A 16,618-nucleotide genomic window follows, 5' to 3' on the forward strand; every position below is an offset into this window, starting at 1 on the left:
TTCGGCTCAGGTCATGATCTCACAGCTTGTGCATTCAGGCCCCGTGTTGGACTCTGCTGACGACTCGAAGCCTGGAGGCTGCTTCGGATTCTATGTCTCCCTCTCTCTCTGCTCTTCCCCTGCTCACACTCTGTCTTTCTCAAGAATAAATAAACATTAAATTTTTTTTTTAAAGAATTATTGGCTCTTAAGGTTGCTAGAGAAATGTCACTATCCCAGGGCTGGGACTGAGGGCTGTCACTATCCCAGGGGTCTGAGATGTTACCTCAGTGATGGACAGTGTGGCTGAAACTCAACCCTTTCTGAGAATTTACGTCTAGAGCCCCAGGGCTGGGAGGGAGGAGACATCCCATCTGATTCTATTACATAAGATGTAATAGAATATTGAGGTCCCCTTGATTCCCACTGCAGTGGGGGAGAAACACTGCAGAAAGGAAATATCTTTCCTAAGTGGAAGGGTTTGAAAGTTCAGGTCAAAGTCAGAATATTACAGCAGGGAGCCATGCATATGTCACCTAGCACAATTTCCTCATTTTATACATTTTATAAATGAGGAAACTGAGATCCAACAAGGTTATATAGCACAGCCCAGTTTGTGTTTGGACAAGGCTAAGAATTAAGTTCCGGGGGTGGAAAGGGCCCATAAATTTGAGAATAAGAGACATGCCATTCATTGTGGTATTCTCCAGCTCCTAGTCCATTAATATTGATCACATGACCAACCAACTGACTGATCTGACTGAATGAATGCATGGATGATATGTTCCTGCCTTGTGTTCCCTGGTAACCAGCTAGACCCACACGCCATCCATTCCAAACAGAGTATTATTTCATTGGAGATATGAGAGGGCTCTCTCCACTTGCTAAGGGAGTTTTCTTGACTGGCTGAGAGACATTTTTCTTCCTTGAGTATTGCTTCCTCTTCGTTGATACTAACAGGATAAATATCAGAGCCCTTACAGGATGTGTGTGGTGTAGCACGACAGACAACTGGAGTTTCCTTTGATGTAACTGTGGACTTAACAGCATTAACAGAGGAAAGATTGGTAGTCAGTGCCCTGGTGTGTTGGTCCAGCAGTCGGGGAGAGCAGCCATTGCTCCTGTGATTGTGGAGGAGATACAATTGCAAGAGGTACCCAGTTCCACTGGAGAATCAAAACTAAACAGAGCTATTACTGGACGTTTCTTCTTCAGAATCCATGGTTTCACAACTTTCCTTTGACTTTGTCCTGCTGCTGCTGCTGCCACTACTCACAAGTAAGTCTGGGCACGGGCTGTGACACCTGGATAGCGTGAGATAAAGATACAAAGACGGTCATTGTAATGTTTGTAGTAGCAAGTTTGGGACAGCCTAAATAAATGCCCACTAGTGAGGGAGTAGGTAAATCAGTTTGTGATATCTCCATGATGCAAACAGTGAAGCTGACCAAACATAGTGATATGAAATGTCTCTAAGTTGAAACGTTAATTGAATAAAGCAAAGAACAGAATAACATGTATATTAGACTTCCATTTGTGGATGTGTGTTGTAGGGAATAACATGTATATTAGACTTCCATGTGGGAATACATGAATGGTCCTTAATGTATAGACTCTGGGAAGGGGAACCAGAAAATGGGAAGGAGCAGGGAGAGGGAGTATACTTTTCATATATCTTTAAAAAAATTTTTTTAATGTTTATTTATTTGAGAGAGAGAGAGAGAGAGAGAGAGAGAGAGAACATGAGTGGGGAAGGGGCAGAGAGAGAGGAGGACACAATCTGAAGCAGTCTCGAGGCTCTGAGCTGTCAGCACAGAGCCTGATTGCAGGGCTTGAATTCACGGACTGTGTGATCAAGACCTGAGCCAAAGTCTGACGCTTAACTGACGGAGCCACCCAGGAGCTCTCATATGCCTTTTTATACTGTTTAAATGTTTCACTATATATATTTATTAATATATATATACTTAAAGACAATTCATTTCAAACCTCAAAATAGCCTGTGGGTGGTTTCAAATATGCAAGCTTCTTATTTAGCCAATAGTTTTTATTCATTATGTGCTGGGTGCTTAAAAAAAGAGAGAGCTTTATGTTAACTGCCTTTCATCGATGAGCAGATGGGTGAGCTGTTTTACTAGTTAACAATGACTCATTTTCTGACTATCTATCTGCCCAGCCCTCTGATGTTCAAAGGGCTAGACCACAATTGTCTCTTAGGGCATTGGTTCTCAAAGTGAATTTCCAACCAGCTCTGTCAACAACTGGAAACCTGTTAGAAATTCAAATTTTTATACCCCACCCCAGACCTATCGAAGTAGGAACTCTAGCGGTTGAGCCCAGCCATCTGTGTTTTAACAAGGCTTTCTGGTGATTCTGATGCTCCTCAAGTCCGACAATCATTGTCATAATGGATCATCTTCCAAACAGGACAGGAGGACTGGTTTCCTTTTTATTCTGTATGGCATTTCTTGCAGTTTTCTTGGAATGGACCAGCCTCACTCATTGCCTGGATCTTGCTCTCTTTACTTCTTTCTTCAGGGTCTTTGGAAGGGGAATACATAGTTGAAGTGGGTCAGAATGCTGTTCTGCCCTGCACCTACTCTCCAGCCACTCCTGAGAATCTTGTGCCTGTCTGCTGGGGCAAGGGATCCTGTCCTATGTTTGAATGTCATAGTATGGTGCTCAGCACAGATGGAAGGAACTTGAAATATCAGACATCCAACAGATATCAGCTAAAGAGGAATTTCCACAAAGGAGATGTGTCCTTGACTATAGAGAATGTGACTCTAGCTGACAGTGGGACCTATTGCTGCCGGATTCAATTCCCAGGCCTAATGAATGATAAAAAATCAAACCTGGAGTTGGTCATCAAACCAGGTGAGTGGACCTTTGCATGTCTTCTTTATGCATAAAACTCACCTGCAGGTAATTAAATATACTGATTGGTCTCACTTCTGATCTCCCCAATTATAGCCCTGGGAGTGGGTCCCTAAGACCTAAAGTTTAACAGGCTCCACCGACAATGCCCAGCCACATTTAATTCCCTTCCTCTATTTTCAAACTCAGGGACAGGATCTGTAGAATGGGAGGAAAGGCCTAGATCAGTGGTTAAGAACCTGATTGCTCATTAGATCACCTGGAAAGCTTTTTAACACTTACATCTTCTTGGTCCCCACCCACAAACCAGAGAAATCGGCATTTCCGGAGGTAGAGCCCTAGTTCTGGGATTTTACAAAGTCTACCTTAGATGATTCTCCTCCCTGTGCAGCCAGGATTGAGAACCACTGGACTGTGTATGTGTGGGGTGGGTAGTGGCGGGGTACATGTGTTTGTACATTTTAAGATTTATACAGCATATAGTCTGTGGCTGATGAAGCTCAGTTTAAATCCAACTTTGCCTCTTACTAGCTGTGTAATCTTGGGCAAGTTATTTAAGCTCTGTGGCCTCCTGTTCTATAAAACATGGCAATTCCTACCACACAGGCCATTGGAAGGATTTTATGAAGTGTTTTATAAACAGCATTAGCATGGCCATTTGTGTGGCTATTAGTTCTATTATTTTTTTTTTAATTTTTTTTCAACGTTTTTTATTTATTTTGGGACAGAGAGAGACAGAGCATGAACGGGGGAGGGGCAGAGAGAGAGGGAGACACAGAATCGGAAACAGGCTCCAGGCTCCGAGCCATCAGCCCAGAGCCCGACGCGGGGCTCGAACTCACAGACCGCGAGATCGTGACCTGGCTGAAGTCGGACGCTTAACCGACTGCGCCACCCAGGCGCCCCTATTAGTTCTATTATTAACAATTAGACTGTGATGACGATGGCCATAACAGACCTCTGCCCAACATGTGAAGAGTCTCATACACTCTCAGTGAACACGTCCTGGTAGGTTTGGCAGTTGGGCATGTACCTTTCTTCATTTGTTGTGTTTCATATTTTTTTCTGCTGCCCCTTCGATTCCCCGAAACAAGCTCTCTGCTCTCAGAGAAGTCTCATCCTTATATTGGTTTCTGACATTAGCCAAGGTCACCCCTGCTCGGCCTACACACAGAGACTTCGGTACAGCCTTTCCAAGGATGCTCACCACCAAGGGATATGGCTCAGGTAATTATACAAGTGGTGTAGGAGGAAGCCTTCTGGCATTTTCTGAGTTCGGAGGATTTTGAATATGGGAAAGAGATGAGAAATGGGTTTGAGTGGAGGTGTGAATGTTCCTGTGCACCTGAGATATTGTGTGTGGTGAGAGGGGTGGTGGGGACAAACCTGTGTTGGGAAAAAGGAGTTCTGAGCTAGGATTTGGAATTAGTCACAAGTAGCCCTGTGACCTGGGCTGAAGCCTTTCACTTCCCTGGACCTCGCCTTCCTGTTCTGTTCAAGGAGAGGGTTCAGAATCTTTGGATTTTGTAACCTAGTAAAATTCCCACTCCCTCCCCCTAAAAAAAGAATTTTGGTAATATATGTATTTTGCCAAATAAGGAAAAAATTGCATTATTATCCATTATTGCAATAATAAAAGACATGTTTTTAAATTAAATACATTTATTCTAATGAAAAACTCATTACATTGCCATTATTTTCCAATTGACTCCCAGAATGGGGATGTTTTGTTATGAATTCATCCCAGTCCATGTTTGGGGTTGGATTAGGTGATTTCAAGGATCTCTTCTTACTGGAATGAAGCCCATCATCTTCCCTCAATTTCAACCTCAGAAGGAGCAGCTATATTCTTTAAGTAATTCAACAAGGACTTTTCCATGCTGCTCTGGAAGAGAAGATAGGATCAAAAGAGCAGACCTCAGGTCACATTGAGCAGGGAGATTAATCTTAAATGTCTCCTGTCAAAGTCCTGGTCTCTCTTATACTCTCTGGAGCTTAGTCTTCCATTCAGTAAGATGAGGGTAATAACAGGTAAGTCCCATATCTTAATCTCATAAATCTCCTAAATCCCACCTTATGAAATTTAACTAAGAAAGGGTGTCTCAAGTGCTTAGCCCAGTATTTGATCATACTATGTACTCAGTACACGTTGGTTATTGTCCTTAATGTTACCAATAAGATCTGGAGGCAGAATGCGATTGTGGTTAAGCACATCAGCAATAGGTAGGTAGAATAGGTTCTAATATCAGCTCTTCCCGCTAGCTTTGTGAGCTCAAGGTAAAATTGCTCAAACTTTGTGAGGCTCAATTTCCTTACCTCTATGTCGAGGGTAATCTACTGCGTAAGATTGTTCTAAAGATTGAGTGTGACAATGGTTGTAAAGTGCTCAGTGTAGTACCTGACCCACAGAAAGCACCCAAATACTGGTTATTATTGTAAGTAGTAACCTTAGCTCTCTAGTGGTTTAATCTTTGGTAGTTGTTTAGTGATTGGTAGATAATATCTCTTATGCAATTAGTGAGGAAATTAAATATGGCGGGAACAGATGGTAGCCCTCATTGTGGCCTAAGCAAGTCATACCAGGTATTTATTGTATGCCCACATTCCCATCCTGTGCTACCAATGCTGTTTATAACATCACCACCAAGCGCACATTCACTGTATACCCACATACCTTCTTCACGAGGCAGTATATTTCCTCAGAGTTGTCTATATCCTAAACAAGTCTTTTTCTCTTTAGTTTTTACTTGTTAGTTCCTTCCCTTTAGGGCAACAAAGATGGGGGCATTTCTTGCATTGGGAATATAGGCACAGTACCTACAATCTCTTTAGTGTGGAATGTGGGTACATTTAATATGTTTGCTATAAAAGTGGAATGGAACCTTAACAAGTAAGAATTCAAGAATCATGGAACCTATCTTGGACACAAAACAATGTAATGTCTCTTCCACCTGAAGGATGCAGAACAGGGTCACGGTGAATCCTCAGCTCTGGAGATAGACTTGGCCTACATCTCAGGTTTGTCCATGAATAGTTGTGTGATCTTAGGCAAAGTACCTCTCTGAGAATCAGGTTTTTCATCTGAAGAATGGAAAAATAATAGTACCTACTTATTGTGGTGAAGATTAAAAGCTGTTGGGCAAATAAAGTACTAAGCACCATGTCTGGCATATAATATGTACTAGATGGTAACTACAAATTCATAAACTTTTAAGACTCTCACGTGCCACCCTGTTGCTACCTCCACTCCAGCCAAGTCTCGGGTTCTCTGGGAAAATCAAAGCAACTTTTTCCAACTGTCCCACTCACTTGGTTGATGGCTATCTATGTGAAAATAATCTGTGGTAATCTATAAAATGGAGTGCTGTTGGGTCATTTTCACTGTAAATCGAAATTTAAAAAAAAAGAGAAGTCAGTCTTATCATTTAGGCCAAGAAAAATAATTACAGGGAAGCAGAAACTGGATTTACATTAGAAAATCTTGTGTGTGGTTAAGATTCATGTTTACTTAGTAGTTCCACCAATGTGGTTTTTATGCTTTAAATTCCTTTTTGGGTAATAAATGCAAAGGTAAGTGGAAGATAATCTTTTACTTCCTCTTTTTTAAAAATAATTTTCGGCTGAGAATAGTAAAATATTAATATTAAAATCATGGTGTGTTGGGATGCCTGGGTGGCTCAGTTGGTTAACCATCTGACTTCGGCTCAGGCTCGAGTCTTGCATCAGGCTCTGTGCTGACAGCTCAGAGCTTGGAGCCTGCTTTGGATTCTGTGTCTCCCTGTCTCTCTCTGCCCCTCCCCTGTTCATGTCCTGTCTCTCTTTGTCTCTCAAAAAATAAAACAAAATGTTAAAAAAAGAAATTAAAAAAAAAAAATCATTGTTAAAGCAGGAGGCCTGCCTTAAAGGATTTAGATTTTTAGGCTTCCAGAAAGTGGCCATGACATTTAAGAAGTTTCAGAACCTCTGACTCAGCCAGATAAATGAGTAGGCATCCTTAATTTTCCCAAAGCTAGCCATCTATTGATTTTTATTTTTTTATTTTTTTTTATTTATTTTTTTTTTTAATTTTTTTTTCAACGTTTATTTTATTTTTGGGACAGAGAGAGACAGAGCATGAACGGGGGAGAGGCAGAGAGAGAGAGGGAGACACAGAATCGGAAACAGGCTCCAGGCTCCGAGCCATCAGCCCAGAGCCTGACGCGGGGCTCGAACTCACGGACCGCGAGATCGTGACCTGGCTGAAGTCGGACGCTTAACCGACTGCGCCACCCAGGCGCCCCTATTGATTTTTAGAAAGCAGCCTCTGTGAGGTCAGGGCTTGTGCCCATGCTGTTCGCGGCTCTGTACCCTGGGCCTGGCACAGAGAAGGGGTGTAGTACATGTTCATCAAATGGATAAGCAGGTAAAGAAATGAATGAGTAAAAAGGAAAGAAGGTGAGATGGCACCTGGGCAATGTGACCACTTGGTAGTGACAATGCAAAAGTAAAGGTTGTTGAAAGGGACATCGTTCAGAGTGTCTTGTTTAAAGCCATGCAGACCTAAATCGAAAGGCTATTTCTGTTATTCACTAATCTCTGTGACCCTGGGTAAGTCCCCTAACTTCCTAATTCTCAGCTTCTTCATCTGCGAAATGGGGCTAATAGTCTCTACTTTAGGATAGTTGTTTTGAATGCTAAATGAGATACTTCGTTCAAAGAATTTAGCACCATGTCAGCTCATGGTAAATTATAGCTATAGTTATTATTACTCTCATTTTTAGGCAATGAAATACCCCATCTCCCTCTTAATGAGTAAATGTTAAACTTTTTTAAGAAAATTAACTTTTGTTATCTTTCAAAGTCTCATTACAATATAATGCCTGGTTGAGTGTTATCAATGTTATTGGCAATTTGCTGCCCTCTTTGGGGTGCTGTGGACACAACAAACCACATATTCGACAGAGGTTTTCCTGGCAGAGGTCTCCAGTTCATAGAACATAAGTAGTCAGGTTCATTATCTGGATAAAAAAAAATGGTCATCCATATCAAATCGTTGATTTGTAAGTGTTTAGAAAATTTTGTTGGTCTCACAATTACTTATTGTGAAGAATATAGAGTAGGATTAATTTCAAATATGATTCTAGGCATCTTTAAGAGTTTTTAAAACTCAGATAAAAGAAAATGTTCTTGACTATTCTATCAGCTGTTTTTTTCTCTTTATGGCAGAGACACGGACACTGGAAGCCCTCCATGATAAAAATCAAACTGTAAGTGACATGGACATGTGTGTGCGTGCATGCATGTGTGCGTGGGTGCGTGTGTGCTAACCTCATATTCAACTCAGAGGAAAGAAAGTTTGGCTTTAGTCTTCATTCTTGTTTGCTCCTTGCCTTTGAAGAAAACATGCCTCACTCTCCATTAGCCTCAGAGCCCTCCGCTGTAACATGTTGATGAGGGCCACTTCTAGCCATCTAAGGACAGAATGAGGGGGTAAGTGTAAAGTGCCTAGCACATAGTAAGTGCTGGAAAACAAAAACACAAAACCACTAGCTTCTTGTTTCTCTTCTCATATTTCACAACTGCGAACCGCTGTGGAGGGTTCAAAGACCCTCCATATCCCTGGAATATATTTCTTCTCGCTTGCATGGTAACCCTGATGAGAAAGATTGTGTAAATTTATTTATGTCTGACAAGACACTACTCAGGAGTATTTGAAGTCAACAATGTATATATCGAAGTATAAACAAATCAATATTTTAAGTAACCACAATTTTAGTGTCCCCCACTTTCTCAGAGCAAAAGGGAATCCCCTAGATATCAAGCTTATAGTAGTGACTTAAAAATTCTTTGAGGATGTATACAGGAGTCTGCATTCATTTGACGAAGTCCCCTACTTGTGTGTTCACAACCAAGGCTCAGCACTTTGTGTTTGTCCCTGCTCCTCTTTGTGACCAAAGACTGACTCTAAGTACCTCTGTATATCCATAGTATTTAATGCACAGTACCTTGCATATAGCACTCCTGTAGTAAAAGTTGATTGAATAAGTGGAAAATTTAATTTCTTTGACTTCTTTGTTTTAAAATTATTTATCATTGTTGCTTTTAAAGGGAGAATATGGACTAAAATTTTGAAAGCAGAAGAATGTTATGGCTTTCAGTTAAAAAATAAAATTAATAAAACTAGAGAAATAGCCACAATACCTATCACCACGTAAGCATTGATTGCATTTACTGCATACAAGGCCCTGTGCTAGGCATTTCGTATTTCTTGTTACTTCATTTTCCTAAGAACTCTCCAAGATGATGGCAGAGCTGGGATTTGAACCCAGGACTGTCTGGCTGCAAAGGCCTGGCCCTTGAATCAGTTTTTCTGTGAAGGTGGGGGCTTCTCTGCAAGACACCAAGTTTAAACCACTCTGAAACTCCCTGGAACACCAGGGGACCTTGGATGAAAAGGGTTCCACCCTAAAACCTATTTATGTTTGTGGGGGAGGGGAGTCCATTTATTAAGAGTTCTTTGTCCCCCCCCCCCCCCGGCCCACATTGTAGAAGCAGCACATTTTATTCCCTTGCTAAGTTTAAGGATTATGCTGATCCCGTTCTTTGGGTGGTTTGAGGCTTGTCTAGAAGGAGATAGATCATGCACGGTCTCAAGGTCCCTGCACTCCTCTGGTGCCGTACGTCACGAGACTAGCTGAGCACACAACTGATTTCTGCCCATCTGCTGCAATTCTGTTTGTGTTTCCATAGCAAATACCCACATTGGCTAACGCACTACAAGACTCTGCTGTGACCACCAGAATAGGCATCTACATTGGAGTGGGGATCTCTGCTGGGCTGACTCTCATTCTTATCATTGCTGCTTTAATTCTCACATGTAAGTTGGTTGATGTTGCAACTCTCTCCCTCTGATAAGGAACTGTTAAAATAGGAACCAACACAAACCTAGATACAAATGTAAGTTTGTATTTATACCTGAAGGCGATTAAACTGAGTACCCTGTAGTCCTTCCAAACCTAACAATAATAATAGCTAATTTTTATGCAATCCCTTACCATGTAATAGCAGGCCTGGTGCTAAACGTTTTACGTACATTTTATTGTCACCATCTCATGTGGTAGGTAGTATTTATCACCGTTTTATAGTGCAGGAAACTATAGCTACTAGAAAGTGAGCCTCTTTCCCAAGGTTTCCAAATCCATAAGAGGCAAAGCTGGAATTGAAATTCAAGCAGACTGATTCTAGCACCTGTTCTCTTACCTTTCGTTAAGAAAATAAACTTCTTTAATTCATGAATTAAGTTTATTAGGAAGTGCGACAACAGAAAGTAATTTCTTTCTGTGCGTTTTTCTATCTTATTTGTTTCTCAGGCACAGGTCTTTAGAGAGAGGGGTGGCAAGTCCTTTTACCAATGGGTCATGGCCAGGATTGCAGCATTTGTATTTTGCTCTATCATGGCACTCAGCACACACATTGTTTTCTAAGTTATTTTTATTAAAAAAAATCTTTTTGAAGTATGATTAATATATAATAGATGCATATTTGAAGTACGTTCAACTTGATGAGTTTCAGTAGATGATTATGCATGGGAAACCATCACTATAATCAAGACCCAAACATCATCATCACCCCAAAAGCTTTGCACACTTTTATACTTGTGATATATTCTCTTCTCTTTGAGGACAGAGGCCAAGACCTTATACCCCAGGGCTTAGTACATTCTAGCAACCCTTCCTACTAATACTTAAAACATGGACTGCATATAGGGTGACCAACCACCCCAGATTTTCCCAGGACTGAAGGGGCCTTAGGATGTGATCCTGCCAATGCTAAAACTGGGACAGTCCAGGGAAAACCAGGATGAATTGGTCACCCTAATTGTGCGACTTAAAGCTGCTGAGTGCTTTATGGGCATTAAATCTTCATGATTACCTTAATGAGAAAGATACTAATATTATTCTAATTTACCAGATAGAGAATGAACACGCTGGCCAGAGCCACACAGTTATTAGATACAGAATTTGAAAGCAGGACTCTCTTATTCCTTACCATTATGCTATTCTGCTATCCTCGGTAAATGGATTGTTCACGGAAAGAAACTACCCCAGCCACACTTACCTGGGTTTGCACAGAGGCAGTAGTGGAGTTTGTGAATTGATCACATGAATGCAAAGTCTACAGGTTGAAAAAGAGCAATGCTAGTACTCACTAGCCTTTCAAGTTCTGCCATGCCATTTCAGCTGGTGCAAAGAGGCTTGAAGTGAAGATAATGAATGGGAGAAGTTTGACACTTTATACACACATATGTATTACTCCAAAAACATGGCTACTTCGAAGGACAGATAGGAAAGTCCTGTTTGATTTGTGGTCTACAGGTTGCTAGACAAAATCTTATGACCAAGGTGACAGGTTTTTAAGTCATGACATCAAAGCCATAAATTGGTTAGCAATACAACCAGCAATCCTGTATCTTTCTAGGGCACTCTCTGAGATGAGCGAGCATACCTCAGTACCACTCAAACCCCTCTCATTTCTCACTCAACTGATGAAGTATAAAAGACCTGTTCCATCTCCTTAGACTTAGCTAAGACTTAATTCTCCTTTTACCCCTTTCTCTAGAATTATCTACCTCTCCCTTTCTATTCATTCTATTCTCATCAGCATAAAAATATGTTCTAACTCACAAATTCCTCTTTAGCTACTCCCATTTCTGTTTTCCTTCACAGCCATATTTCTCAGATGAATTTTTCCTACTTTGTACCCCCTGAACTCTTCAGCCCATCATCTAGCTTCCATCCCTTAAGCACCATGGAGATAGTTTTAGTCAAGCTCACTGACAACCTCCATTTTGCTAAATCCAATAGACACTGTCTTCATTGTAGTCAATCTTTCGGCAATATTTAATCAAATTGACTCTCACTCATTCTAGATAGTATTCCTTCTCTTGGCTTCTAAAACACCACTCTCCTACTTCATTGGCCATCCATTTTCAGTTATTTTTGTTATTTCCTCTTCTGCTTGACCTTTAGATATTCCTATTCCTCAGGACTGGCCCTTTCCCTTTCTCTATACCCTCTAGGTGATGGTGTCTATTTCCATAGGTTTAAATGTCATCTTTAATTCCCCCCTCCAACTCTGAGTGTTTGTCCTGTTGATACCTCCACTTAGATGCTTTCCACATTTAACATGTCCCAAGTGGAGGTCTAGAGTCTATATTCCACCTTCCCAGAACACGGCCTCTGCCTCTCTGGTCTTTCCCATTATAACGTTTCACTACCATCCATTTGGTTGTTTAAGCCAGAATGCCATAGGCCATCCTAGAATCCTGTTTCCTCCTAACATAAAATCCAATTTTAATTCCTTCAGATTTTATCCAAAATATATGTAAAATACATTCATTATTCTGAATCTCTTTTGATCACCACCTTACTGTGATGTGAGGCATCATGATCTCTACTTAACTTCTTCATTTTTTAAATACCTGCTTTTAATCTATTCCCCACATAGGAGTTAGAGTGATCTTCTTAAAACCCAGTCAGCTCATATTTCTGTCCTCCAATGATTTCTTATAGGAATAAGAGTAAGATTCTTATTTTATAGAATAATATCCAAAATCTAGATTATGACTTAAAAGGTCTTATAGGAGCTCTCCCCAGCCAGCCTACCTCTCAGAACTTATCTTGGGCTATTTTCTTATTTCAACCATATTTTCAGTTTCAGGAAGCCATACTCATCATTACCAGGGATTCTCTTTGCCTGAATTCTTCCCCTGCCTGTTCACTTGGCTGACTCATTTTCTTTATTTTCAGAACTGAGCTTAAAGGTTACCCCTCCTGAGAGTTTTTTCCTGACCACCTTCTCAGTCATCTGTTACAGTGCATTGTTGGTTCCACAATTAGAAATTATTATTTTCAATGCCCCCCCCCCCCCCACTAGAACACAAGCTTTCAGAAGTCAGGGCTCACAATTCACCTTTGCATTCCCAGTGCCTACCAGATGCTCCATGTATTTCCTGAATGTGAAAAATGTATCTTTATTGCTTTCTAGAAGAGTCCATGTAACAATCCAAGACACACATTCATAGTTTGATTTAATTCAGTCCAAGGGGAGACCAGATTTTCTTAAACAATCCTTGCCTTCAGTGAGTTCATTTTATTTCCTAACTCATTTGTTTTATGAGAGCAGTTTTAATGGACTTTTCTTCCACATTTTACCTAGGGTATTCTTATAGCAAAGAGAAGTTACAGAATTCAAGGTAAGAGTAATGGGTAGGGTAGGGGAAGGTGGGAATCTTGGAGGCCCCTATTCTAATATGGCTTTGCTCTTAGAAGCCTGGCCCTGGGATTTAAACTTGTACTTCATTCTTACCTTAGATTTATGTAATGCCAATTAAACACACTGCTCTGTTTTACTTACTGATTTCTCTAGCTTCATTGACTAAAGTTAAGGTATAGAATTCATCTCCCTATTGATAGGAAATGCTTATTTGTATATTAATGGTTCTTGTTTTTTTTGTTTTTTTTTTTTCAATGAACTGACCCTTCTAGTGATTGAACTACATCCGGGCTCTGGGTTGAGCTTTGGGTTACAAAAGTGAGCAAGAAACCCAGACTCTACTTTCAGGGCTTTTATAGCTCAGCCCAGGGTTGCCTATTAGAATCACCTAGGGCACTTGAACATACTGTTGCCAACCCCAGAGCAAATACATTAGCATCTTTGAGGATGAGACCTAAGTATAGGTGTTTTTCTGAAAGTTTTCCAGGTGATTCTAATATGCAAACAGGGTTGAGATCTACTGGTCTATTATACTGCAGTCTTGGTATCTGTTTTTGACTGTATACATATGCGTACATATACACACATGCACACCTCCCCGTTCCAAATATATGAAGCTTATATAGCGTGTACTAGAATTTAGTGATATTTGGCACATGGGTAGAATGCAGTACATTTCAAGAAAAAAAAATGACTCATCCCTTTGAATTATATCTAAACCATGAGTGATTTTAGGTAAATATAGATAGTGTATCAATTAAGACAAAATACTCTGCAGTAAAAAGAGCCAAATAAAGCCAAATAAAACAATTTAATTATCAATGGCTTTTGATCATCTGTGCCAGGATCTGTTATTAGAACTGAAACTTGAAATGCGATATTACCCATGGGTGATATTTACAAGCATTAATTCATTATTTGGTGAAATTAGTTGGTTAACGTTCATCCCTACTTATAAAGGTAAGCTCTGTAGAACATTAGGAAGTTGTTGCCACATTAACAACTATATCCCCTGATACAGTATGTGATGCTTAGTAGACACCTATACATCTGATGATTGAATGAATAAATGCTCCTTACAGCAGCCCTGTAAAATAGAATGTTCATTATTCCCATTTTACAGATGAGGACCCTGAGACACAAAGTTTGCTAATACGCAGCCTTCATGGGATTTTTGTGTATTGTTTACTGCTGCATTTCTTGCTTCGTAGCACAGTGTGTAACACACTAAAAATTTCTTGACTGAGTAAATGAAAACAAACAAACAAACAAAAACCCAACCACTCAATTTATCCAAGGTCATATGGCTGGTAAGTGACAGACAGAATTCAAACTCAAGTCTGATTGGATCCATAAAATATTTCCTTTTTTTTTTCTTTTTGAAACTGTTCAAGTCCACAGAAGAATTGAAGTTATAGTACAACAACAACAGAACGCTTCAACCAAACTCATGGTTTGAGATTTGGACCTACTTGCTTTGTTTGTTTCTCTATTTACAGAGAACGTTTCTTCTGAACTGTTTGTAAGGACATTTCAGACATCTTCCCCCTTCACCTAAACACTTCAGTCTGTACCTCCTTCCAACACGATGCCATTTTTATACTTAGGAAAATTAAGATTAATTCAAAGGAATTCAAATTTCCTCAACTGTTCCACAAATTGTTTTACTGCTATTTTATGGCTTTTTTTTTTTTTTCCTAGTTAGGACCTGATCAAGGATCATGTACTATATTTGGTTGTTGTCTCTTCAGCAAAGCCTCTTATCTTAACTCTATTCTGTGCTGCCCAGGAAATGCTTAACTCAATTGTAACATTTATTTCCACAGCCTGGTCACTTTGGCCAACGTCGCTTCCTCAGGGTTAGCAAATACAGTAGCAGAAGGAATGCACTCGGAGGAAAACATCTATATCATTGAGGAGAACATATATGAAATGGAAGATCCATATGAATACTACTGCTATGTCAGCAGCGAGCAACTATCCTGACGACCCAGAGGTCTAACCCTTTAACCCTGCCAGATCCCACTACTTCATTTTTGAGCATGGTATCATTGTGAAAACTATGAAATGTGTCAGCTGATTGGTTTTAGAGGCCCTGTCCATGGCCACCAAGCAGAGTTTTTACATTTAGGGAGATAATTAGCTCACATAGGGATGGAACTGTGTCCTACACTGTATTTAGGTACAACATCACCTCTGTATTTCAGCCAGTGGGGCTACCCAATTCAGAGCATGCTAATCGGGGCATTAGAGTTCAAATGGGCTTTTATATAGAGTAGGAATTGTTTTTTTTTTTTTTTTTAATGTTTATTCACTTTTGAGAGAGAGAAACAGAGACAGAGGACGAATGGGGGAGGGGCAGAGAGATTGCGAGACACAAGATCTGAAATAGGCTCCAGACTCTGAGCTGTCAGCACAGAGCCCGATGAGGTGTTCAAGCCCACAGACTGTGAGATCATGACCTGAGCCAAATTTGGATGCTTAACTGACTGAGCTACCCACGCACCCCTAGGCTAGGAATTCTTAATATGTGGTCCCAAGAATTCCAGGAAATTCAGTCACATGATGTATCCACAGAGCTACTGAAAATATAGGGAAAATTATGTGTTAAGATATGTGCATGTCTTTTTGGTACAGAAAGTCTAAAGGGGCCACTGAGTTTCAAAGAGTTCTGTGACCCATAAAAAATTTAGAAGCTATTAGAGGAGGAGTAGATGGTCTCGAAGGTTCTCTCTGAGTCTCAAGACTTATGCTTCTTTGAATATTGATTGTTTCCCAGTAAGTGCTGCTGCACAGCTCTCCTTTGCCAGTTAAGTAGACTGCCTAGCAAGTCCTGTGGTGTGAAGGAGCTCCTAGAGAAAAAGGAAGTGTGCTCCGTGTGTTGCCAAGTTTTGCTTGGGGTGCACTCAAAAGGAAATATCTCTGACCAACTTCTCCATTCATGGAGAGAACTAGAGCTATGTTTTTCATAGAAGAAGAAGCAGTGACTTGTACACAAATTCTGTTTCCTGGTGGAAAGAAAGCACAGGGCTCCAGCAATCTATATTTATCGGCATCAAATCCTGTGATGGAAAGGCTGTGGTCCCTAAACTTCATTTCCAAGGTGGTGGCGACTAAGTTTGTCTTCTCTTACTCATTGCCTGCCCAGTGCCTGGCACGGCTCTCCCACATAATAGAAATGTACTAAATGCCTTTGGAACGAAAAACATAAGCAGAAAGGCAGCCTTCTGGAAAGACTTTTCCATTGCAGAACTTAGAACTCTTCTTGGAGAACTCACAGACACTCCTAAGCTCTCAAATCTGTTCTTTTCTAGTTCAAAGTGGTGTTTGCTTCTTAGCTCGGGCCTTTGAAAGTCTGTTACTCTCTTGTCTGTGTCCCCCTTTCTGCTGAGCCTCCTCAGTATATAAAGAATCAATGATAAGGACCTGTTGCTGCCTGAAAACTACCCCTCCCCAGGTAATAACTAAATCGCTGTGATGTTGTATGCAGAGAATGTTGGTCACCAAG

The 16,618-nt window shown here is 40.5% G+C and overlaps 1 protein-coding gene across 3 annotated transcripts; it reads left to right on the top strand.

The window, feature by feature from the left end:
• Positions 1 to 997: 997 nt before the first annotated feature.
• Positions 998 to 15,502, top strand: HAVCR2 (hepatitis A virus cellular receptor 2). Of its 3 annotated transcripts, XM_047876435.1 has the most exons (7): positions 998 to 1,257; positions 2,518 to 2,856; positions 4,000 to 4,083; positions 8,062 to 8,102; positions 9,586 to 9,712; positions 13,054 to 13,090; positions 14,937 to 15,502. In XM_047876435.1, the coding sequence occupies exons 1-7, from the start codon at positions 1,200 to 1,202 to the stop codon at positions 15,094 to 15,096; spliced, it is 846 nt and encodes a 281-aa protein (XP_047732391.1). In that variant the 5' UTR covers positions 998 to 1,199; the 3' UTR covers positions 15,097 to 15,502. The 3 variants fall into 3 exon arrangements, with proteins under 3 accessions (XP_047732391.1, XP_047732399.1, XP_047732406.1); XM_047876443.1 differs by lacking the exon at positions 4,000 to 4,083; XM_047876450.1 differs by lacking the exon at positions 13,054 to 13,090 and having other exon boundaries at positions 14,937 to 15,099.
• The last annotated feature ends 1,116 nt before the right edge of the window (positions 15,503 to 16,618 follow it).

This window comes from Prionailurus viverrinus, chromosome A1 (genome assembly GCF_022837055.1).
Source record: "Prionailurus viverrinus isolate Anna chromosome A1, UM_Priviv_1.0, whole genome shotgun sequence".
NCBI classification, from domain to species: Eukaryota; Metazoa; Chordata; class Mammalia; order Carnivora; family Felidae; genus Prionailurus; species Prionailurus viverrinus.

Bases quoted from the DNA above. Each gene is read 5' to 3' on its own strand.
- HAVCR2 (XM_047876435.1), top strand. From the start codon at position 1,200: ATGGTTTCACAACTTTCCTTTGACTTTGTCCTGCTGCTGCTGCTGCCA. The intron at 9,713-13,053 runs GTAAGTTGGTTG...CATTTTACCTAG, and splicing joins TGCTGCTTTAATTCTCACAT to GGTATTCTTATAGCAAAGAG. The intron at 13,091-14,936 runs GTAAGAGTAATG...TTATTTCCACAG, and splicing joins GAGAAGTTACAGAATTCAAG to CCTGGTCACTTTGGCCAACG.